Source organism: Neopelma chrysocephalum, unplaced genomic scaffold (assembly GCF_003984885.1).
Source record: "Neopelma chrysocephalum unplaced genomic scaffold, ASM398488v2 Primary Assembly neopelma1_25, whole genome shotgun sequence".
Classification (NCBI taxonomy): domain Eukaryota; kingdom Metazoa; phylum Chordata; class Aves; order Passeriformes; family Pipridae; genus Neopelma; species Neopelma chrysocephalum.
This window is the reverse complement of record NW_020897694.1, coordinates 47841625-47865528: the sequence shown is the minus strand read 5'-3', so window position 1 is coordinate 47865528 and position 23904 is coordinate 47841625. Positions and strand designations below refer to the sequence as shown.

General features: G+C 39.7%; 1 protein-coding gene across 6 annotated transcripts in view; it reads right to left on the bottom strand.

Annotated features, from left to right (window-relative positions):
* The window catches only part of FRMPD4 (FERM and PDZ domain containing 4), a 300974-nt gene that overhangs the window by 74323 nt on the left and 202747 nt on the right, over positions 1–23904 (bottom strand). The window contains exon 2 of one of the 6 annotated variants that reach the window (XM_027675172.1): positions 10416–10536. The exons of the other annotated variants lie outside the window; for them this stretch is intronic. Coding sequence (XP_027530973.1) covers positions 10416–10462 — 47 coding nt within the window. The 5' untranslated portion in view covers positions 10463–10536. The remainder of the gene's footprint in view (positions 1–10415; positions 10537–23904) is intronic. 6 annotated transcript variants of the gene reach the window in all.

Here is a 23904-nt window from a genome sequence, read left to right as displayed (position 1 = left end):
TGCGCAATTACGCTTCCACACACTGTGCTGAACGGCACTTTTGCATTCAGTTTCTGTCCCAGCAATCTTTTACCACCTGAGTGACACCAGCTTCATCAGAAATACTCTTGATTTCTATAGCCAAAGGAAACTCACAAATTATTAATATGTACTAGACTGCTTGGATGAAATTATGGATGAAAGGTGAACTACTTCCCACAAGCAATTCCAGGGCAAGCCCTGTGCTGGAGCTGTGCAAACACAGAGTAATCCAACTGCGGGAGGGAGCAAGACAGTAGAAATGGCCAAGGGCTAACATTAGCTGGTTTCACCACCAATTAGGCCTTGCTTTTTCCTGGAATAGAGATTTAGGACCCCACGAAATCACTGACATTTCCTTCCTGAAAGGAGCCTTTCCACAAGTCAGGTCTTGCATATGCAGCATGGGCTGGTGGTACAGCACCGGGAGGCAGGGTGTTTGGCCACCAGCCTGGCCCAGGTCCTTCAAGAAGGAAATCATGCAAGATGTTTTTGTTAGAAATAAGAATTACTGGCTTTCCTCTAGGGCAGGAATTTCTTACTGGGTTAGGACCTGAAGTACATCTTGTTTTTTTCCCCACAAAAAGCATTTTTCTTAATGTGATCTGAGCAACTCCATTTAGGATAGCATAATACTTTGAGGCCCATAAAGATGAGCTGAAATGTAGCTTTTCATTATCTTCTGCACATGCATCAATAAACCCTGTCGCAACTACAGACATAGGAAAGGGGGGGAAAAAAAGATTTACTGAACTGCAAATACACAATAAATCCATTTGGGCTGAAAGTGTCCTCTGGAAAACAGAGTGAACAATTCCTATTTATCCTGCTTTAGAGAGGTTGCATGCTAACTCCATCAATAGCAATCTGTCGGCTCCTGCCTGGCCCAGCTCTGCAGCAAACAGCGCAGACCTCTGTGGAGGGCCGCCAGCATCTCTCATCCAGCTAGGAAAAGGAGCCGCCATCTCCAACTCAACATGTACAATTTGTCCAACTGAAATGTTATAAAAAGAATGAGGGAGGAGAAACAGTATGGAAATAACTTTTAAGGTGCTGATTAGACTAGGAAAGCTACTAACTGAAAAAAAATCGGGTCTGGTGCAATGCTAGAGGCTTCCTCCAACATGCACATGTCACTCTCTGTAAACACTAAGTGTGGGTAATCTGATAACGTGGTAAGAAGACAGAATCCAGATTTAATTCTGTACCACTGTAACCCCCTGGTGCAGCTGGGTTTGGCATGAGCAAAGAGCTGAAATATGAAAGCCCCTACTTCAGCAGCTCTGTACCTGCCTAGCTCCTGGGAACTCAGTACTGCCATGAGCATATGGAGATAAGCAGTTAAAACAGAAGTAAAACCCCTTTGTTTCTCCTTTTGAACTAAATCTTCCTCACTCCTTCAGCAATTGAATGGATGAGCAGGTCACAGAAAGCATTTTGAATCATCTACTCATTTCCTTCCTTTTCACATTTTACAGTGGAGGGCTCCTGAACCAAAACCAGCCCTTCTGGTACCACATCATTCCAGCATTTCACCTATTGCCTCTTCGGCAAAGCGCAGCCTTTCTCGGGTGGAAACTGAACATCAGCTGGAAGTAGCAAATCAGGTGAAATAGCAACATATGGGTTAGTAGGTACACAGTGGGTATTCAATACTGCAGCTGCTTGGTTTATCCCCAGTCAAGTATTTAAAGACTCAGGGACTTAAACTACTATATCATTCTTGTTGGTACAGCTTTCTGCACTCAGAAGTAGGCTGGAGAGTTGACTTGAGCAAAGGGCAACACAGCAACCCAGTTAAAAACGTGAGTTTGCCCAAGTTCAGGGTCACACAGGGAAGCAGTTTGTACATTAGTACAATAAGCTGTCTCCAGTGTCCCATGATGGGTATGAGTTCTCTTCACTGGAAATTCGAGCAAAATAAAGGTTAGAAAGGTGCTTTTATAAAGACGTACAACTTCTTCACTGATGCAATGAATGCTTTCCATTTTTCAGCTATCAGACAGAAGTGAATTATGGAAAGTGAAGGGGATCTGCAAGCAACCAAGGTGTATGGATGAACTTAAAAGGTTTCCATGATAACTCCCAGAAGTCCCAAAATCAAGCCTTCATGTTTTGTAACTAAGTCTTCACAGTCAGTCTTCAAAGCAAATCCTCTAATTCTGTAACAGCTCTGGAGAAGGCCTTCAAGACAGAGAGGAAGCAGAGAAACCATCTCTTTCTTTCCCCTTTCTTTTAACAAATACAAATAGAGAGGATTGCTCTTCTTGACTGCTGATTTGGGAACATGCCATTATGACTCCTTAGCAAATGCAAAACAAGAAAGAAAACTTAACTGAAGTAACAGAATGACAGATTGCACTGATGGGAGGTGAGCCTGCCAGACAGAGCTGTCATGCAAGAATTAAGCATAGGATATTGAAAGGAGAAAAAAATCAGGTGTGTTTGATCTTTGTTTTTTTCCTGATAGATTATTCTCTATACCTCAGCACAACATGGCTGAATAATTTTTCTGAGCTTACTTTTTCATTCCAGAGTAAGTTGCTAACCTTTCTGAGAGCACTTCTAGTAACCATAGGATATTTTATATACCTTATAAATAGGGACACTACAGATCATATTGCAGCTTCATTATATCCAAGAAGCTTTCACTAAAGCCTGTGGGTAATTTCTTTTTACCTATGTATAAAAAAATGCCCAACTACCAATCCATTATGTTTGACAGTGTCTATATAAATAATATTAAAGACAGTATGCATGGTAATGATGTACAAGAATCATTACTCCCTTGCATTCAACAATATTCAACATTTCAGAACGCGTTGGGGTTAAACTGGATTGACAGCTGCTCTAGAGAAGCCTATTAAGATAGAAACCCCCTATTTATAGGTAAATAAAAACACAAGTGTGATTTACAGTAACCTTGACACAAAAATATAAATTATGATGAAAGTTGCAGCCAGGCTGATCAGCACATCAAATCTCCCTGTTCATCTCTAGAAGTCCCAATTCACTCCAAACTGATAGTGGAAGCTCTTAATAAGGCAAGCAAACTAAACGTGCTAGAACGGGAGTTCAGACACTGTGGAATGAAGGTCATGGGTTTTAGTGAAACAATCTAATTTCAAAGCCTAAGAAAGTGAAAGAAAATGCTATGTTAGAGTCTCAAAAAATAAAAGGATGTATATTCAGGTGAAGCTGGAATGTTTTGTCCCAGCCAGTGGCTGAGTCAGTAGAACAGAACAACACACACTGACCACAAAATCCTACATGTAAAACACAGGAATTTATTCAGCAAGTTAATAATCAGCCAATTCTTAACCCATCATTAGTAATATTACTAATATACCAAATATTTATAAGATTATTGATACATTTTAATATAAATCCCAGAATGGTTTGGATTGGGACTGACCTCAAAGAGGACCTAGTTCTAATCCTCCCTGCCATTGGGGGTTGCTCAAAGCATGACCAGGTTGCTCAAAGTCCCATCCAACCTGACCTTGAACACCTCCAAGGATGGGGTATCCACAACTTCTCTGGACAACCTGTTCCAGTGCCTCACCACCCCTTCCGTAAAGAGTATCTTTCTAATATCTAAAGATCTAAACCTACCCTTCCTCAGTTTAAAGCCATTATCCTGTGTCCTGTCAGTATATGCCCTTATAAAAAGTCCCTCTCCAGCTCTCTTGTAGCCTCCTGTAGGTACTGTAAGGCTGCTCTACTGTCTGCCTGGAGCCTCCTCTTTTCAAGGCTGAACAGCCCCAACTCCCTCAGCCTGTCCTCATAGGAGAGATGCTCCAGTTCTTGGATCATCTTTGTGGCCCTCCTCTGGATTTAGTCCTGCAAGTCCATAATATTTATTATGTATGTAATCTGTAAACATTGTCAACCTTTTTGTTCATTTAGCAGTTTCTTACAGGAATCATAATTTTACATGAAGTTCCTGTGAAGTTCAAGACTCTAGGACTGTACTCTTTTTCCACAGAAAAAAGCAAGCCTTTACAACTTACAAAATGAAACAGGAAATGAATAGGCAGTGAGCTGTGTAACTCTTGTCTACAGAGCAACAGTCACAGACCAATGTTTCATCAGCAGAGCAAAATGAAAAAAGCAGAGAAGAAAGGTATTTAGACATATTTTCTCTTTTAATACTGCATTTTGCTCTTCTACTATTCTTCCCCTATTGCAATTTTTTTTTTAATTTTTAAGAGAAATTTACCTTTTTGAGAAACATATTACAAATTACTGAGTTAAGGAAGGAAATTTCTTTTGCAATATATGCAGCACATCTTCCCATTTTCCTATTGTAAACAGTACAGACTAGAGATTTGCAAGGTTTCTAAATAGGCATCTTAATTTTGATGAGGTAGAAATAAAAAGATTTTAATACAGTATTGTTGTGTTTTAAAAAGAACACATAAAATTCAAGTTTAATTAACATCACTTTAGAATAGTCACAATCATGAAAAATTTAGTCTTTATACATGTAATAATCTCAACAAATAATAGAAGACAGGTAAGTAACATAAATATGATTAATATCAGAACTTTTTAGAAAGTATTTCTACTGATAGATGGTTGAGTTTTATAAGCTCCACCTTTGAACTTTGATCAACATCTTTGAAACATTCATGAAAATAACATGCAATTCTGCAATTAAGAACTCACTTTTCCCTTTAATCTCCACTGAGGGGATCAAAAAAAGAGAAAGTTTTTGTCACAGTCAGCTGCATCAACTCTGACTGGAGCATATATACAGACCATGACCACAGCACATGTTACTGACACCTGCAACAGCTCCAGTGGTCTAGAAACGCTGCCTCTCCTGCACATCAGGGAGAATTTATCATTAACTTCTATCAGGCCTAGAGTTTCCCATTAATTCCTACTATGACAACTCTCACTTTAGAGTTCAGAACAATTCTGCTTTTGGGTTAAGCCAAAGACATATCACTCTCTTCTGAAATCTAAAAGCTGACAAACTGCAAAGCCCCAACTCCTGAAAAACACAATTAAAGGCCTTCAAATTTTCAGAACTGGAATATGTTTTGTTGGGTTTTTTTTAAAAAACAATGTTGGCTCAATTTTGATGTTAAATACAGTGCTGAAACAAAGACTTCAAAGATTCAGACATTCAAAAACTCAAGTGCAATTAAAACAAAATCTCTACTGATACTATACACACTTTCAGCCTGCAAACTGTCATCTCTCTTTCTGTACATATACAGGTCAGATTGACAGAACGGGCCAAACGTGAAGAAAATAACGCGTAAGTACTGTTCTGAAATATAGTCATTTTTCATTTCTTACTTATCTTCTGAAACTCACAAGGATGGATTTACATCATTAGCAGTAAATGTAAATTGCTTTATCTTGTGTTGGTCAGCCTAGGCTCAGGCTGCTCCAGGGTTCAGGGCTACAAAGAAGGAGTGCTATTTGATAGCCATTCAAAAGCAAGGGTTTTTTTCATTGTTTTGTTTTGGTTGTTTTGTTTTGTTTTTTTTTAATAAAACCACCACAAAACCAAAATAAGTGCTGAACTACACACTTATTTGTACATCATTCATGACATGACTTGATTACATAGCAATAGCTCAATTTTGGCCAATACTATTCTCCCATTAAGCTGCAGAATCTACCATGAGGATAAATCAATTTTGTAGGAAACATTCCAGTGATGAAGTCCCCAATTTAGTATGTAAATTACTACCACTACATAGAGCATTCTACAAAATGATGTCTTTCTGGTTAGATAACACTTCTTGGTTCAAAGCACTTCAATTTTCGCAGAGCATCACCGAACCATAGTGGCCTTTAAAACACAAGGTAGAATTTAATCTGCATGGCATAGCACATGGGAAGGAAAAAAAAAACAACGAGGGAAACATCTGCCTAATTATATCAGTTAAAGCCTTGACTCTAGAAAATATATTGTGGCTTCATTTTAGTGCCCACATGAAGCATACTGAACTTCGGTTTTAAAAGTTTGCTATAAAAATTAATGTAAAGAGCATTTCTACCAAGGAATGAAAAGCCAAGCCAAACTGTCTGACTTTGGTCTGAGCCTATTGCTACATGGGGATCAGGGGCCTGTGTTGTCATTTACACAGCATATAAACTGATGTCAGAGCAGCCTAATGCACTTTGGCTGAAACAGGAGTCAGGCCTTCAGTAGCAGCTATTTAAATCATGCTCTGCCAGAAAAGCTGCTCTAAGCCTGTGGTCTCTGAAGGACCCTTACATTAAAGCATTTGCATGACCAGAAACTCCAGCTCCACGAAATCCCCTATTTTCAGAGCACAGCCACCAGCCTGAGGTCATAATGCCTTCATGCCACCCTCTGCCCTAACTCTGGGGACGTGTGTGGACTCACCAAGCCTCCTGCCCCCCTGTTCCACCATCTCCTCAGCAGCTCCTGCTGGCCAACACTTTCCCACCAAACCACACAGTGGTCACCACCGCCTTCAGCTTCAGAATGTTAAACACCACAAACTTGGCAATGTACATATACACACACACAAGATGGTGAGGTGCTGGAGCGTGACCAGAGAAGGTCAAGGGTCTAGAGCACAAGCTTTAGGAGGAGCAGCTGAGGGAGCTGGGGATGTTTAGTCTGGGGAAGACTCAAAGGAGACCACATTGTTGTCATTCTCTACAACTACCTGAAAGGAGGTTGTAGTGAGGTGGGGGCTGGTCTCTTCTCCCAAGTAACAAGCAAGAGGACAAGAGGAAATGGTACCAAGTTGGGCCAGGGGAGGTTTAGATGGAATACTGGAAAAATTTCTTAACCAAAAGGTTTGTCAAGCATTGGAACAGACTGCGCAGGGAACTAACCCTGGAGGTATTTAAAAGACATGTAAATGTGGCACTTGAGGACATGATTTAGTGGTGGACTTGGCAGTGCTGGGTTAATGGTTGTACTTGATAATCTTAGAGGTCTTTTTCAATCTAAATGATTCTATGATTCCATTCTACATCTATATCTTTGCTGACACATCCAGGAATTACGCACTTCTTGGTTATGTCACAGCCTACAAAGTGAAAGTAGGAAATCACTTTCTGGACATTTAGTAGACCAATTTTTAACAGGATAAGAGGTCACTCTACAGAGGAAGCACAAATTCCTCAAAAGCAAAACAGTCATTTACATCACTAGTTACTCAACCAACCAACCTTTATATTTTCAGATTGCATATAGTCTACTCAGAAATATTAATTTGAGAAGTTTTATTTATTTCTGCTAAGCAGTTTAACTTTAAAAGCTACATAATTCACATTTGGGGGTAGGAGAGAAAAAATATATCTGGAAATTAAATTACTCTCTAAATTCTGTTTTGAAACATGAGTCATACATTCTCACAATTGGTTTAAAACAACTTCAACAAAAAAAGCATGGTTCACTTCTATTTTCTACAATTAATTAAAACATCTAGCAAGAGAAAACAACAAGTCTTCTTTAGCGGTGGGTAAGTAACCTACTTACTGTTCTATTAAACTCTACTACTTTACTACTTAGGTTCATAAACATAAGAAACATGTTGGAAAAGTTTTAACATTTTCAATCAGATTCCTTGTAGAACATGGTTTACAATTTACTCTCTATTGTGGAAAGAATAAGATCCACTCAAGCACCAGCAATCCAGGGGACATTATGTCTGACCAGTATAGTTTTGCTGTAAGTGAAATAGTAGGAACAAAATAATGCATTTTAGAAGAAGTCTCATTTAAACTTCTGTAGAGTTATGTACGTTATTCTATTGCCAGTTGTAGGACCTGTATTTCTACCTCCAAATTATGGTCTGATTCAAATACAAAAAGCTTTAAAAAAAAAACAAACCACAAATGAATTGCAACTGCAGAAAAAATAGAAATGTTCTGCAATACATCTGTTACAGTTCTTCAATGAAATTTTTCCTAAGACAGAAGGATATAAAAATTAACAACTTTTTAGATAAACATTAAGTTTTTCTCCTTAAAATATTGTTAGGTGCCTGGCAACAATTCAGAGTACCCAGGTGTGAAAGAAAAATCCCATCCTCACTAGCATCATCTTGGGGGGAGAAAAAAAGGGCCAAAACCCAAGCACCAACTAAATCCCAGGCCATACATACAATCTTTGAAGAGTAAAGATGGGAGAGAAAAAACAAAATCCAAGGAATGTGAGTACACCGAGTGCAGGGTGAATTTTTTAATAGTCAAATCATGCAACAGAAGGAGGAATGGGAAGGCAAGGACAGTTGGTAGAAATGACATCAGAGGAGGAGCCACTCATCAGCAAACCCCTCTATTTCTCTTAATTGTGTACAGCGTGGGAAAAGTGTTGCTACTGCCAAGACGAAATTCATAGTCAATCTTCTGGACTACTAGGAACACTCCACATTATACCTGTGACATTACAGACTCTCAGTGCAGGAAAAATTACAAGGAAAACTTTCTAAAAGCCTTTGTAATTTCCATAACTTACTTCCAGCCCCCTCCCAGAGACTGACAAAAAACCCCAACTTGTTCTTCTCCTACCAGGATGCTTTCTTAGAGCTTAGCACAAACATCAATCAACATTTAATTCCTTTCTGAATCCACAGGCAGCCTGACTTACAGTAACACCTGAGTAAAACTTAGCCCAGGCAAGACAGAGGTGGTCTTTGTGGAAAACAGATAAACATTGGAAAGTCTTGGCAACATTAATATCTCCCCATCCATCAAACACTGCATGGCTATCCTCAGTGTACTTCATCAACCTGCATTCTCTGTACTTCTCGCCACACTGAAAGGATATTTCCCACTAAAATGGGAAATGTGAGGTACTGTAAATTCACAGTAACAAGACTAAAATAACTAATTATGCCAGCACACATAAGCCCAGTTACAGCCTATTTGTACGGATCCCAGGGAATGGCCACTGGCACCCTCTTTTCTCACAGTTACAATGACTACACTGCTTGCGAAATCTTCTACAGTAGAGCCTAGATCCTTGGAGGAAAAGCCGTCACTAATCCAACCCTGGAGCTGTGTACATGTTGCCAGATGAAATAAAACATGAGCATGAGCTGAACGCTTTCTGCAAGAACAAAACCTGTCTCTTCCTCTTAGATCTCCTCATAGCTGCAACTGAGGGCAATCAGAAGGCTGGATTTTCATTTCCATTTCGCACAGCTCTTGTAAAATTGAGGCTGCAATGCAGCTTCCATATTGAACAGCTGGGCATAAAGCTGCATTTTATGTGCTGTTAGGGTCAGATCAATCCCTTAGATTGAAACAATATGGCACAATCCAGTTGGGAAAATCTGCATATCCAGGTCCTCTGCAGCAGTGTATCTTCCTTTGCCTTTTTATGTGCTTTCCTTTATGGATCTTCAGTCAAGATTACACTTGCAGTGTAATCCTTAGGAGAAATTTAAATCGGTCATACTAGAAGTATTTTAATTTACTTTCTAAATCATGATTCAGATCCTCTTTTAGTGAAAGTTGCAGAGGTGGGGAGAGAAAAAAAAAAGGAAGTTTGGAACAATTAATCCCTTCTGCCAGTGAAAGGTTGCTACAGTGGTTTGACCAGGCTCCTGGACTTATAAAATATGGAGCATTTGGGATTCAGAGCAGACAACTCTCTGCAGCAAAATTAGCTATTCATCTCCATTCTCCTGTATATAAATGAGCAAACAAGTTACAGCCAAAGTGTCTGTCTGCATGGTCTGCTTAGTAATTTTGAATGCAGGACTATCCAGTGCACAGACACCCGGAATTAATGTTGAAAATACCCTGGCAGTCAGTTATTACTACTGATAAATATTAAATTGGATGGCAGACTGTACTATAAAAACTGAAACTAAAGAAATGAAATGGCTGTGTTTTTAGCCAGAAAGATATGTCCTCTAAAAGATAAAAAGAGAATTCTTCAGTAGGTATAGATATGCTAATGATTGATCAGAAGCAACTTCAAAGCAGATGAATCTACAAAGCAAGGAGATCCATCATATAAATCTGAATTCATTAATAAAGCTTATCTTGTATAATTGTTGCATCTTATGAATGATGCTGGTGGGTCGAGCACAAAGCAACATGGGCAGTATTTACTAAATATGGTAAAGTGCTGTCCTACATTCAACATAACTGTACTTTTAAAAAAGTAATAGTTGGGGGTTTGCATACTAATAATCTTGCGTAAGTACATTCTGTGCTTAGATCAGAAGGCAGCAAGGTTTGATGCAATACTTTGTCCTTCCTAATTTTGGACTAGCCTCTGAAAGCTCAGCTTTGGTACAAGTATGCTAAGCATTGCGGTACATGTTTCTGTGCCAAAAAAAGTGAAATCACGGACAAATGATCTGATCCCTGGAAAGAAAACTACCTCCATCCCAAATTATTTATAGTCTTAGAAGAATGTGGAGAAGACTTACTTCATGGTATCCACAAAGGCCATAAACAGCAAATGAAGATCCAACATGCTGCTCTCATCATCACCTGCTCCATACAAACTTTCATATTTCTCATAGTTCCATGATCAGAAAGATGGTGGTCCTGCAGGAGGGAATGAACTCATGCTGATGAGCTCAGAGCACCATTCCAATGTTTAAATTCAACTGTCCAGGAGATGACAAGGCAGACAGCTGCCTTCAGGGCTGCCTTTATCAGTTTGAAGGTCTAGTACAGTGCATTCAGAGTCACGTTTGAACCCACAGTGCATGGTGTTCTCCAAGCCTGAGTAGTGAGTCTGGTATGGCAGGGATTTGATGTCCATGGCTCTAGTAGCAAGCTCTCAGTCTTTTCAAGTTAGGGTTGAGATTTTCTTGACCGGAAGCAAGGCCCTCAAGTTGTGGGGAAGCACATCCACTGAGGAGACGCTGTAAGACAAGCATCTTCTGCCTCCTAAAATTATTTTTTCATTTATCTGGATATAGTCCAGCAAAACAGGTTCCCAGTCCTGCCAGCTCCAGGAGCAAAGCTCAGCTGCATCAATGGCAACACCAGAAGCACATTCCCCAGCATGTGCCTGTCCCCTGACCAAGTACACAGGAAACCAGACCCCAAGTCCAACAGCAACTGCCTGGGGAGCACTTCTAGCGAGTGCTCACATCCTTATGATCTTAATGAATGTTCTATAAAGAATGATGTAATAAGTTCAGGCACACTGGAAGGCATACTGTTTTTCAGCAAGGCTGTACAGAACCTATTTATTTAGGCAGCAATCGTATTTTTGTAAGAATGGCAGTAAATGAAAAAAGATGAAAAATTACTTTGACTACCAGTTTGCCTAATTATTAGAGCAAATTATTAGAGCAACTTTTGTACCTGGAAAAACAGGTAAGCTTTTAACCAGAGCTTGTTGCCCAAAAGCATGGATTTGGTTTTGTTTGATTTGTTGGTTTTTTTCCCCAAACTATCTGTCATCCCAGTAAAAAGTACTATATCTGTTAACAAGTACTACCTCACTTCTATTTCTAGATCCATCACAATTACAAAAACAATACCAGCACAAATTTTTTCACTGTTTCCCAGGGAGGGCTTTTCTGACTCTTTTTAATGTACTGCGCACTGGATAATATGCTGGATATATGATTATCTTATCTTAGATCAGATTAAATTCAACCATAAATATAGGAACATATCAGCTTGAAAGTATTGCTTGGCTGCTCTGTTCAGTAAGTCAGCTACAGATCATGATAAATCATACACAGAAAGTAGATTAAGAATTCTGTACACCCCTCTGAAGCTTTTGGATGCGTGAAGTTTCTGCACCTCTTTGCTTGGCAACCTGAAGTGCTATAAATGCTCTGATGACTTTCACATATAAAAAGTCTAAAATGCCACAACCTTGCTCACAACAATCAAAACCAGACAGACATATTGTGGATCTCCTCCTTAATACAACTGATAGGCAACCAGAAGGCATTTTCTGCCTCAATGACAAGATTAACTTCCGTGGAAAAGTCTTGCTACTTTGCTTGTTTATTAAAGGTATCCTATAACTAATTGTGAGACTAAATACAGAGTCAACATGTGCCTGCGTATCTCAAAGGAATTTCTAAGGCCTTCTAAGCAATTATAAAGGAATAATCCATTATAACAATAAGATGCCAAGCAAGATACAGTGGCACATAAATCAAGCTTGAGAACAAACCCACTCATTGACTCTCTCTGCCATTCAGATGATAAATCTCTCCTTAAAGCATACCTGCTCCTGTCAGCACTGTTGCTCTTACCTGCCAAAGCTTGCCATTGACAGTTACTGCCTTTGCTGATGGCCACAGTGGTTGTGGGGTACCATGCAATTTTTAACCAATGCAAAGCCTCAAGCAGCTTGGTAATAACATTACACTTCATATATTTTGTAGGATTCAGTGACAACATAGTGCACCTTTTCAAGTTTACACAGCATGTGTTTAAAGTATCCTTTATCAAGCCTTGAAGGGAAATAATTTCTTTAACCTGGGTTCTCTAGGAAAAAAAAATTCTCCTTTGGCAAAAAATAACTTCAGCCAGCTGGATAACTGACAAAAAATGGATATTCATATATAATGAAAACTGAAAATGTAGCTTTACTAAGATAGAAGTGTTCTCCAAGCAATTCCTCATTTATCATTCCCCAGGTACTTCTCAACAGATAACCAGTCCTGTTCTGCAAAAGGACTAAAAGACTCCCCATATCCCCCACCTCCCTATTATGTATTTCCAAGTAATATGGAAGCACTATTAGCCTAGACTATTTCTGTCACTATAACAATACCAATAGATTAATTATGCCAGAGGCTGTTCACTGGCTCTGAGAGCAAATGGCCTGGAACAGCCTGTGCCAACATTATTACTGCACTGTACTTCTCACTGTAGTTATTCTCTTAACCTCCACAACAGAAGTTAAGAGCTCCAAAAAGTCTTGTGGGTCTCTTAACCTCCACAACAGAAGTTAAGAGCTCCAAAAAGTCTTGTGGGGACTACAAGACCCCTACAGCCTGTGCTAAACCCCAACCTATGACCACGGTTTATTTGGAAAGTGTTAAGTGGCATATGCAGGAGCATATCGAAGACCATTCTAATAGTTCAGCTGTATGGCTCCGTCAAATTCTCATCCCTGAAGACTTCATACAGTACTGCCTAATTTACAGAGGCTTCTAACTCAGTAGTGTCTAAAACAACAGAATCTTTCTGAGAAGGTCTGTAGCAGCTTTAGTGCAAATTAATTGATAAAAGCAATAAAGGCGTTAATAACAGAAGTTTTGGAGCATTAAGTGCATCAGCATCATATGTTTCATTCTACACACATTAATAGAAGTATCATGTGTAGAAAGATTCACAGATATGGCCCTCTAAATACATCTAACAACACCTAAGCAATTTCTGGTCAAAATGCAAACATATTCTTTAAGCACAATTTCTGCACAGGAAGCACTAACAATCTAACAGATTGCTTGAAGACGAGGAGGTGTATCAGGGAAGCTACGGAGTCACAGAGCAATTGAAGCTGTAAACAACCTCTTAAAATCATGTAGTCCAGACCCTTCTCAAGCAGGGCCACTTAGAGCAGATGGTCCAAAACTGTGTTCAGATAGGTTTTGAATATCTCTGATGATAAAGGCTCCACACCCTCTCCAGGAAACTGGACCTAGGATTCCAGATGCAGCTTAACCAGTGATGAGCAAGGAGGAAGGATCACATTCCTTGACCCACCAGCAATACACTTCATAATGTAGCCCAGGATGCTGTTGGTTGCCATTGTCACAAGGGCACATTCCTAGCTTATGGTCAGCTTGGAGTACAGCAGGAACCACAGGTCTTTTTTTGCCAAGCAGCTTTCCAGCTGATCAGGTCCCAGCCTATACTCATGCATGGGGTTGTTCCTCCCTCAGTGCCTGCCCTTTTCTCCAGCCTGTCAAGGTCTCTCTAAACAGCATCACACTCAACCAGTGTATCAACCATTCCTCCCAGTTCTTTTTTTTACCTTCTGTAACCTTGTTGAGAGTGCACTCTGCTCCACCCTTCGTGTCATTAATGCAGATGTATAAAGTATTGAGCTCAGTATCGACTCCTGGGGTACCACATTAGTGACTGGCCTCCAAGTGGACTTTAACCCACTGACCACAACCCTCTTGACTCAGGCATTCAGCCACTTTTCCATCCACCTCACTTGCTGCACCAGTACTTCATCTGCTTGTCTTTGAGGATGTTATGGAAGACTGCTAAAAGCCTCACTAAAGTAAAAGTAAACAACATCCACTGCTCTCCCTTCAAGTCAGCCACATCATTTTAGAATGCTGTCAGATTGTTTAAGCATAATTTACTCTTTGTAAATCCACAATGATTATTCTGGATCACCTTCTTGTCCTTCCTGTGTATGGAAATAATTTCTGAGATTAGTTACTCCATCACCTTCCCAGGATCAAGGTGAGGCTGACTAGCCTGTAGTTCCCCATATCCCACTCCTTGCCCTTCTGGAAGAGAGGCATGGTATTTGTTTTTTTCCCACTTTCAGGAACTTCCCTCGATTGCCACAACCTTATGAAGATAACTGAGTGACCTCACAATGACATGACTGAGTTCCCTCAACACTCATGGATGCCCTATCAGGCCCTATGGATTTGTTTACATCCAATTTAAGTGTTCTTTAACATGATCACCCTCCACTAAGGACAAGTCTTTGCTCCAGACTTTCCCTCTAGTCTCAGAGGTCTTGGATTCCTAAAGGTCAGAAAGGACTGAAGCAAAGGTGCCACTGAGTACATCAGCATTTTCTGTGTCCTCTGTCAGCAGCGACTCTGAGCCATTTAGCAGATGTACTTGTAAAATCCTTTCTTGTTGTCCTTCACATCCCTTGCCAGATTCAACTTACTGTGGGCTTTGGTTTATCTGACCCCACTCCTGCACAATTGGACAGTATCTCTATTCCTCCGGGGTCACCTGTCCCTGCTTCCAAGCTGCCTGCTTGTTGGATGGACCAAATTAAATCTTGGAGATAATCACAGAATCATAGAATATTCTGAGTTCGAAAGGACTCAGAAGGATCATCAAAGTCCAACTGCTGGCTCAGCACAAGACAGCTCCGGGAATCACAAAATGTGCCTGAGAGCGTTGTCCAAACACTTCTTGAGCTCTGTCAGGCTTGGTGCTGTGACCACTTCCCTGGGCAGCCTGTTCCAGTACTCAACCACCCTCTGGCTGAAGAACCTTTTCGTAAGATCTAGCCTAATTCTCCCCTACACAGCTTCATGCCATTCCCTTGGGTCCTGTCAGTGGTCACCAGAGAGATTACTGCTTGCCCCTCTGTTTCGCCTCGTGAGGAAGCTGTAGACTCTGGTGAGGTTTCCCTTCAGTCTCCTCCAGGCTGCGATCTCAGCAGTTCCTCCTATGTCTTCCCCTCTAGACCCTTCACCATCTTTGTGGCTCTCCTTTGGATGGTCTCTATTAGCTTTATATCTTTCTTCTTGTAGTGCCCAAAACTGCTCACAGGACTCAATGTGAGACTGCACCACTGCAGAGTGGAGTGGGACAGTATACTCCATCAACCAGCTCAAGACACTTCTTGCTCTTCAATCCAGGGTCATGGGATACCATGGGATGCCATGTGATTCTTCCAAGCAGATACCTAAACAGGCCAAAGCCTGCTTTCCTGAAGTCTAAGGCTGTGATCCTGTTTCTTGCCCTGCTCCCTCCTCTCATGCTCCTGAACTCCATTGTATCATGGCCATTGCAGCCAAGGTTCCTGCTGACCTTCATCTCCCCAACTGGCCTTTCTCTGTTTGTACGTATGACATCCAGCAAATCATCTCCTCTTGTTGGCTCCGTAATCATCTCTGCCACAAAGCTATTGCTTTGTGTTGCACACCAGCAGTCATGAGAGTGGTTTCACATCCCCCATGGGGACCAATGTGCGTGAATGAGAGGCTACTTCCAGTTGTCTGAAGGTCTCATCTACTTCTTCCTGATCAGGTGACCTATAGTAGACTCATTACATGTTGGTAGTATCACCCATGTTGGTTTACCTGCCATTCCATCCCCACAGCAGAGCTCCTTGCTTCCCAGCTGCTATTTCACTTAAGAGATGATTTCTCTTTCTTGCCTTCCCAGTCTGTCCTTCCCAAAGAGCCTGTAACCCTCAATTTCTAAATACAGCTTTACTGCAAATGCAAAGCATTATAGTATCTAATAACATTTTAATCTCTAACCTTAGATAAACATTTTTAAAATAGCTTGCTTTATTCTGTGTATGCCAAATAATACAGGCTAAAGTACTTTCAGAAAATAAATCAAACTGAACAGAACAAACCACATAATACGGATAAAATACAAAGCACTATATGAGTAAAGCACTACTGCTCATTACAGGACAAATAAGGAATAGTAGTAAGTCAGTTTTATAGTTAATTACCTCAAAGGAAGGCCATGCTTTTTGTATACATACATACATAAGTATATGAACATAAACCACATAGGGAATATATGACATAATTTCCCAAACATTACATTCCCTAAGGAAAGACATGATAATGGCAACAAAAAGCAATGGTGTGTGTTAGCCATTAGCTATATAATTGGATCAAGAATAAGAAAAAACCCACTATTATTACTATTATTCATGTTCACATTTATTAAGCTATGCTTGACCATAGATAAGATTTTTCAGTTGCCTAGGAATGAGTGCTGCTTTTCTTAGGATAAACACTAAACACTTCACATTTTCACAACCTCTGAACCACTGTCTTTGATGCTTATAGCACACCTGCAAAATTAGTGGCTACTTTAAAAAAATACCTTGTCAAATGTAAAAAAGGAAGGACTAATAGAGTAAGGTAAAAAGACTTATAAAACATTAATTTTGAAAAAAAAATTGAGGATATATGTAGACTAAATCATCAAATTTTAAGCGATTTTGTATGAGAAATTAAAAATAAGATCTTCTAATGCGACTCACTTGCAGGTTTATTAAAATAAAATTATGGGCATCAAGCAAGCTCCCACTGCACTGAAGGATGACTGACTGTTACCTGCTCAGCATAAGGCTGCATTGCAAAGTCCATCAGTTAAATCTCATCAAAACATTACCCACAGGCAAGCTGAAGCAAGGCCAAATGAGTCATCTGACAAGTGTCATACTTGGTCCCTCCTCTGCTTCAGTGAGTGATTTCATTCACGTTTATGCAACATGAAGCTGTACCATCATGGCCAGGAATGCTGAGTGCTGAATGATCTTGTGTGGGGAACAGGAATCATGAGCTTACCTCACCAAGAAGAAGACAAAACTGGCCAACACAAAGGCATGAATTACTTTGAAAAGCAAATGCAGTTTCCAATCATCAAGCAGCTTTGTGAACCTAGCTCTGAATGGGCCATTTTGTGGAGAAAAAAATGAATTACTGAAGAAGTGGAGTACTTTTTGTTCCAGTCAGGGAACAACCAGGAAGAAAAGAAACAGTGACACATATTACATTTTATTTGATCCAAAATAGCAACGAAGCTGAAAAAAAAAATTCACAGAATAAAGCTGCAAGTTCTCATAAAATCATAGAATCATTTAGGTTGGAAAAAGTCTGTAAAATTACTGAGCCCAACTATTAACCCAGAACTGCCAAATCCAACACTAAACCATGTCCGTAAGTGCCACATCTACACACCTTTCAGATACCTCCAGGGTTGCTTACACAATCCTGGGCAGCCTGTTCCAGTGCTTGATGATGCTCTCCATGAAGGAATTTTTCCTAACATCCAATCTAAATCTTCCTGGCGCAACTTTGAGGCCATTTCCTCTCATCCAGTCACTTTTTACCTGGGACAAGAGACTGACCCCCACCTCATTCTAACCCTCTCTCAGGTAGTTGTAGAGAGCAGTAATGTCTCCTATCAGCCTCCCTTCCTCCAGGCTAAACAACCCCAGTTTCCTCAGCTGTTCCTCATGAGTCTTGTGCTTCAGACCTTTCAAAAGCTTTGTTGCCCTTCTCTGGACTTGCTCCAGCATGTCAGTGTCTTTCCTGTAGTGAGGGGCCCAAAACTGAACACCAGATTCAAGGTTTGGCCTCACCACTGCTGATCACTGCCTAGTTCTGCTGACCACACTATTGCTGATGCAAGCCAGGAGTACAAGAAGGAGCCTGTTAACTGCAGCAAAATATATGAGGTTCTCCCATGCAGAAAAGACTACTACACCCCTAGAGAGTGTTTCCATCAGAAGATAGGTCAGGCTGAAAATCTGAATCCATCACTAACAACAACTCTCTATAAAAGTGAATACTTGAGTAGTGAGCTGTGAGAAGTCTGAAATATAGTTTTCAGCCAGTCCGCTTGGGTGTCATGGGAAGCCCAGCTGCTGCATTGCAGAGCACAGTACAGGTTTAATCTGCCCAACTTCACATCAGCCTAAACTTGAGGCTGCCATAGCAAGATCTGTACTGGTACCTGCGCCAGCTCATTTAAGGCTGACTGGGATGCACTGATCACAGGATTCACAGCAACTATTCCTGTGACTGCAGTGCAGGAAGAACCCTGTTTCTTAAGTAGGTCTTTTTTTCTTCCTGAGTCACAGCTGAGACCATGTTCTAACAAAATGACCCCATAACAAACCTAGCTAAGAGATGTGGATCATGGTCCCCATAATGAACTAAGTAGGCCTAACTAAGCAGAGTAGGTGCTCAATTATTTGCAGTTTGGGTGCTACTATGGGGCCGACAGGACATCCACTCACATCCATAAACATTTATGTGCCGCCAGTTGCAGAACGAAGACAGAAAAGCTACAGGCAGACAGCTTCCCATTCACAAAAGCCCAAAGCATAGTTGCATAGACTTTGACTATTATCTCTAATGAAAAAGTAAAAGTTAAAATGCCTCCTAAATAGCTATGGACAAACACCACAACATCAAACACTTTTCTACACTACTCAAACTAGGGAAGGATATTTTTGATCTCAAGTGGCTGAGAAAAAAGTGAAAGCACAGAGAAGAAAAGGTGGGGGGGGGGGGGGGAAAGAACTGTAATTCCAGGAGTCATGAAAGACTGCAGTAGCACAACTCATAGGAGAAGTAGTAAAATATAATAAGTGTTTTTGTGTAATTTCTGTTGGTGTAAATCAGTAGGACTCTGCTGACATTAATGAAACCAATTCGACTTATGGCAGAGAATCTGGCTCTTTATTTGCTACGATGACAACTAATGTCTAAATTCAACTGCAGATTTTATAGAATTATAATTAAAGGTCTACAATAACACAGAACACAAATGTAGTGCATTTGTGCAGAAGAGCTTTTTTGTATTCATCTTGTAGTCTTATATTGACAGTGGCATTGATATACATAATTAAAATATTAATAACACCTCTGTGACAGGCAGCAACATAGCATGAAATGAATACTTTAGAACTAACTACTAGCAGTCACATATCAGGACATCTAAATAATATCATTTTATAAGACAAATTTTGATCCAGTTAGCAAGAATTGCAATATTTAACTCATGCCACTCCTGAACTCTCAAAATGTTTTAATAATGTAGACTATATACATATACATATATGCACATAACACACGGCTAAGTGTTTGGAGCATTTGACAAAGTAAAATATTAACGTTCATGTTGCAGGCCTCATGCTCCTATCCATTTGACAGGCATAAATACAGAGAATTTATAAACAATGAATTTATAATAAAACCAGCAGAACCATAGCAAGGATTATTACAGGTCATAACCAGACCATGAGTCAATTCCACTCTGCTACAAAAAAAATCACAGAATCGAAAAGACCTCTAGGATCATTGAGTCCAGCCTAACACCACCTTGTCAACTAGACCTGAGTGCCACATCCAATCTTTTCTTAAACACCTCCACCACTTCCCTGGGCAGCCCATTCCAATGCCCAGTCACCCTTTCTTTGAAGAACTTCTTCCTAATGTCCAAATTACAGATGTCATTTGTTACCTTCCCTGTCCTCCATTCTTCCCTATCCCCACTCCTTGTCAGACCACTTCTTCTCCACCTAATCATCCTCCTCTCCTATTTTCTAATGACTGTCCTGTACTCAGATAAACCAAGTAATGCCATTCACACTGGTTCCTCAAATTGTATTGTCCATATTTTTACCTAGCTTCCTTCTCAGCTCTCCATTCTGATGCCCAGCACTCATTATCGGCATAATTCTTTTTAGCCATGCAATTCTGGACACATTGCATAGATGCTCCTCTGGAGATTTCAGTTTCTGCATTCTACTCAGCATGGCAGTTTCCAAAATTTTCAAAAGGCTCTTAACATGAGAGAACTTCACAGCAACAACAGAAATTAAATCCCTGGCTGAAAGGTGATGTGTGAGTCACCTTGTAGACACTTGTCTCAAACATTGGGAACCAAGCTTTGTAATGCACTTTAGCAAAACAACTTCTGTTTCTGCAGGAATGGGAAGATATTTTTCAAAATACCAATTAAGTCTCAGAAAAGACAGGGGAACAAAACTTTTCATCTCAGTCAAGAAAGGCATGGTTAAGTTACAAATAGCTAAAAAGGGTCTGCTGGTCAGAGGTATTCAGCAGCCCTTGTAAAAGGAATGAGATCATGAAAAGCTGATAGTTTCACTGTAGTTTTTCCAAGATTTTGTAGATGCATAAAGCCGTATTTTTTAAAAAAAATCTACAATATCCGGTTTAGATAACAATCCTCATTTACTGCAAAGAAAGCACATAAACTAAAAATATTAGAGTTCCTGAAGTACTGTTGGAAAGGATTAAAATGCAATAAGTGTAATGCAAAATTAGAATGCAAACATCACTGAAAAATGGAGAACAAAACCCTTCTAACTTGTGACTGATTGGCAAAATTTGGAATTGACACTTCTTGGAACTACACAGTAAACACAGAAACTTCTGTTTTCATAATGGATCTTTTTTTTTTTTTTTTTGATGGACACAGAGATTAAGGTTCAGCTAATCAACCATGAGAAACTACTAAGCGCGTCAAGAGAAACAGCTGGCTGTAACACACAGCAGAGAGAGAAGTGCAACAAGTTGCAGGGAGTACAGTGAGGGCTGGCTGGGTTTCATGGGAAGGTGAGGGGCAGCCATGTGGAAGTTCACCACATTGGAGAGCAGCTGTGCCAATCCTCGGGAAACAGAACTCACAAGGCAAACAGTGCCAAGAAGACTGTATTGGATGTACTATATAAGGCTAACGGCATCTAGGTGAAGGTGTCATAAACACCAAATTGAGGTGCAGATGTTACAGAAGTGGATCCGATGGGCAAAAGTAATCTGAGGTATGGCACTGGAGTGACCAGGGACAAGGGTCTGCTGTGGGGAAGACCACAGGTGTGAATAAGTTACTGGTGAGACCCATTCCTGCACAAATACAGGGAGGTTGTGTGTGCATGTGTATGCATGACCCAATTGCAAGCACCTAACATGCAAGACCAAACTGCTGATGCATAAGAACAGGATCAGGCTGTTTGTACTGGCCTTGTTTATGGGTGTGCTGTTTGTGTCGATATGGTGCCTGCAAAAGCACTGGTTGCCCATACGCATGATGTATTATTTCAGTTGTGCTACTTTAATTGAAACCATAACATATAAAATGCATGTCTGATAATTCATAAAGAGCATTAGCATTAGGATATACATTAGGATAAGGAGGGAAAGAAGACATTGGTTTAGTCAGAAAGGAGGTCTGATGAAGCATGTAGAATGTACACCAGAACATGCTGACCATATGTAGCTAGTTATCTTGCTCCAATGCTATCACTTGTTTGACACTACATTTATATTTCCTTGAAATATGCTCTGAGTACAGCTCTGCCTTGGGTTGTTGTGGTAGGTACTGCTGGGTCTGTGCTGCAACACTGCAAGTTGTTGATATGCCTGTTCAAGAAAACTCTTATCTGTAACTACCAGGAAAAGTGTGCTTGTGATATCAAACACTGAAAATAAAAGTCAATCTTCAAAACAAACAAAAAAAACTACCAAATCCCAAAACTAACAACCTATCTGAAGGTAACTTGTAGCGTTAGGTTAAAAAAGTTTATTATTTCACAGGATGCCTGAGCTATGGAGGCTTTGGCAACTTGTGTCATATGCATGCCAAATGAATTCAAATTGCTGGCGTTTGAGTCTCTGAAGAGCTGTCAAACTAGCATGTTTCCAAAGCACTATCATTTATATTAGTGGTAGTAAAAGTCTACTCATTCAAAAATATCACACATATTCACCACAGTTATGCAGAAGTTCACACGAGCAAGTGGATTCCCCAAATGGTGTTTCAAAAAAATTATATGAGATACTGGCAATTACTTTTTTTACACAGGCAGGCAGAAGAGGACAGACAACATAGCCTGATGAAATTATAACTAATCCTGGTTGTTATTAGACAACTCAAAACTGCCAGCAAGAAATACTGCTTTAACTTGTCCTTATATTTGCAGACTAATTCCATGTTTTATACTTTAATAAGATTGATGATAATGTCCATTTTCCAGAAAAAGAAAAGCATTTTGCTGATACCGTGTATAAACACTTCAGGAAAAACTATTTCCTCTCCTATCTTTCAATGAAAGCAGTTTTTAAAATAGACTTATTCATCATTCTGTGACAGCATTTAGAAAAGAACATTTATCCAGTTATCCAAAAGCCTGGTCAAGTGATATCATCTCCTTGAATATCATCCCATTTGAGTATTTTTATTACCCATATGCTTACTAAAAACACTGATCTTTATTCCACTTTTTATGTGACAATCTAAATTGCCTTGAGTAATCTGTCTAACAGAGAGAATTAAATTTATTTCATTAATACTTGCAAAAGGTTGCAAGGGCATATAGTGGATTAAGTCTGTTTTTCAAACATGTTGCTTAGATTTCATGTTCTACATGCTAAAGAAAGAAGTGAAGTGTCATTTGACTCACAGGAAAACAGGAATGGAAACGATCTCCAATCCCTTGCTTTTTTAAACTGTATCATATAAACTGTGTCTTATATCCTCCTTTAAATATCTACCAATAAACACTGTAAACATATTTTGGATTATTCAATCCAGTGCTATGACTGAAAACTTGGAAATTAACTCCATTGCCCTAATCTTTAAGGGTCTTCTCCCTTGCAATCTAAATGTAGAGTGCCTTTAGTTTTTTTGTTACAAATTATTTTTTGTTTTAAACATTTCTCATTTCTTTCTGGTGTTTATTCCCTTGATCTTACTTTTGTTGTATTAGGCAAATCTATGTGTTCCAGTCTCCCCTGAATTTTTTCCTCCCCAACCATCCTAACAGCACTTTCTGCATTTGCTACAGTTTGAATCCCCCCTCTGAAACGTCTAGCTGTAATTAATAATACTTCCCTATCTCTACAATGGCATTTGCCAGTGGCATACCAAAATGTCAAGACTTAGATGTCTCTCAGCAAATCAGCCAATAAATCAAGATTTCTCTCCTCAGTCATTTGAACACTTATTTTTAGATCATTGGGAAGATTTTGTTATAAATCCTCAACCATGTCTGTGAATTTTACTGTGTTGGTCTGTGTTCTTTATACAGAGGTCCTCCATTCCTCTTTTATATGAAAAAAAAGCCACTCAAGGTGTTTTAACATCTTCCTGTAAGAACTAACTTGGGCTGCACTTCTACAAACCTCACTACGGCCCTCTAGTCTCTGCTTTTCAGATCAGTCAGAGTTGTAAAACCTGCTTGAGAAGAGCAATAAATTTTCAGATACTCCATGCTTTATGATAGCCTAAGAATGGCAGACAGTCCAAAGAACTTAGAAGCTCATTAGGGAATATGACACTGGTTGATCACTGCAAACACATATAAGTTTTCTCTTCCATGTAGCAGAAGCATTTAGCATTTGTGCTGTATTCTATGCAAATCTAGCCAAAAACTCAACAGAAAATCACTTTCTACCATTAATATTTACATTAAAACATCATTATGATTTTCAC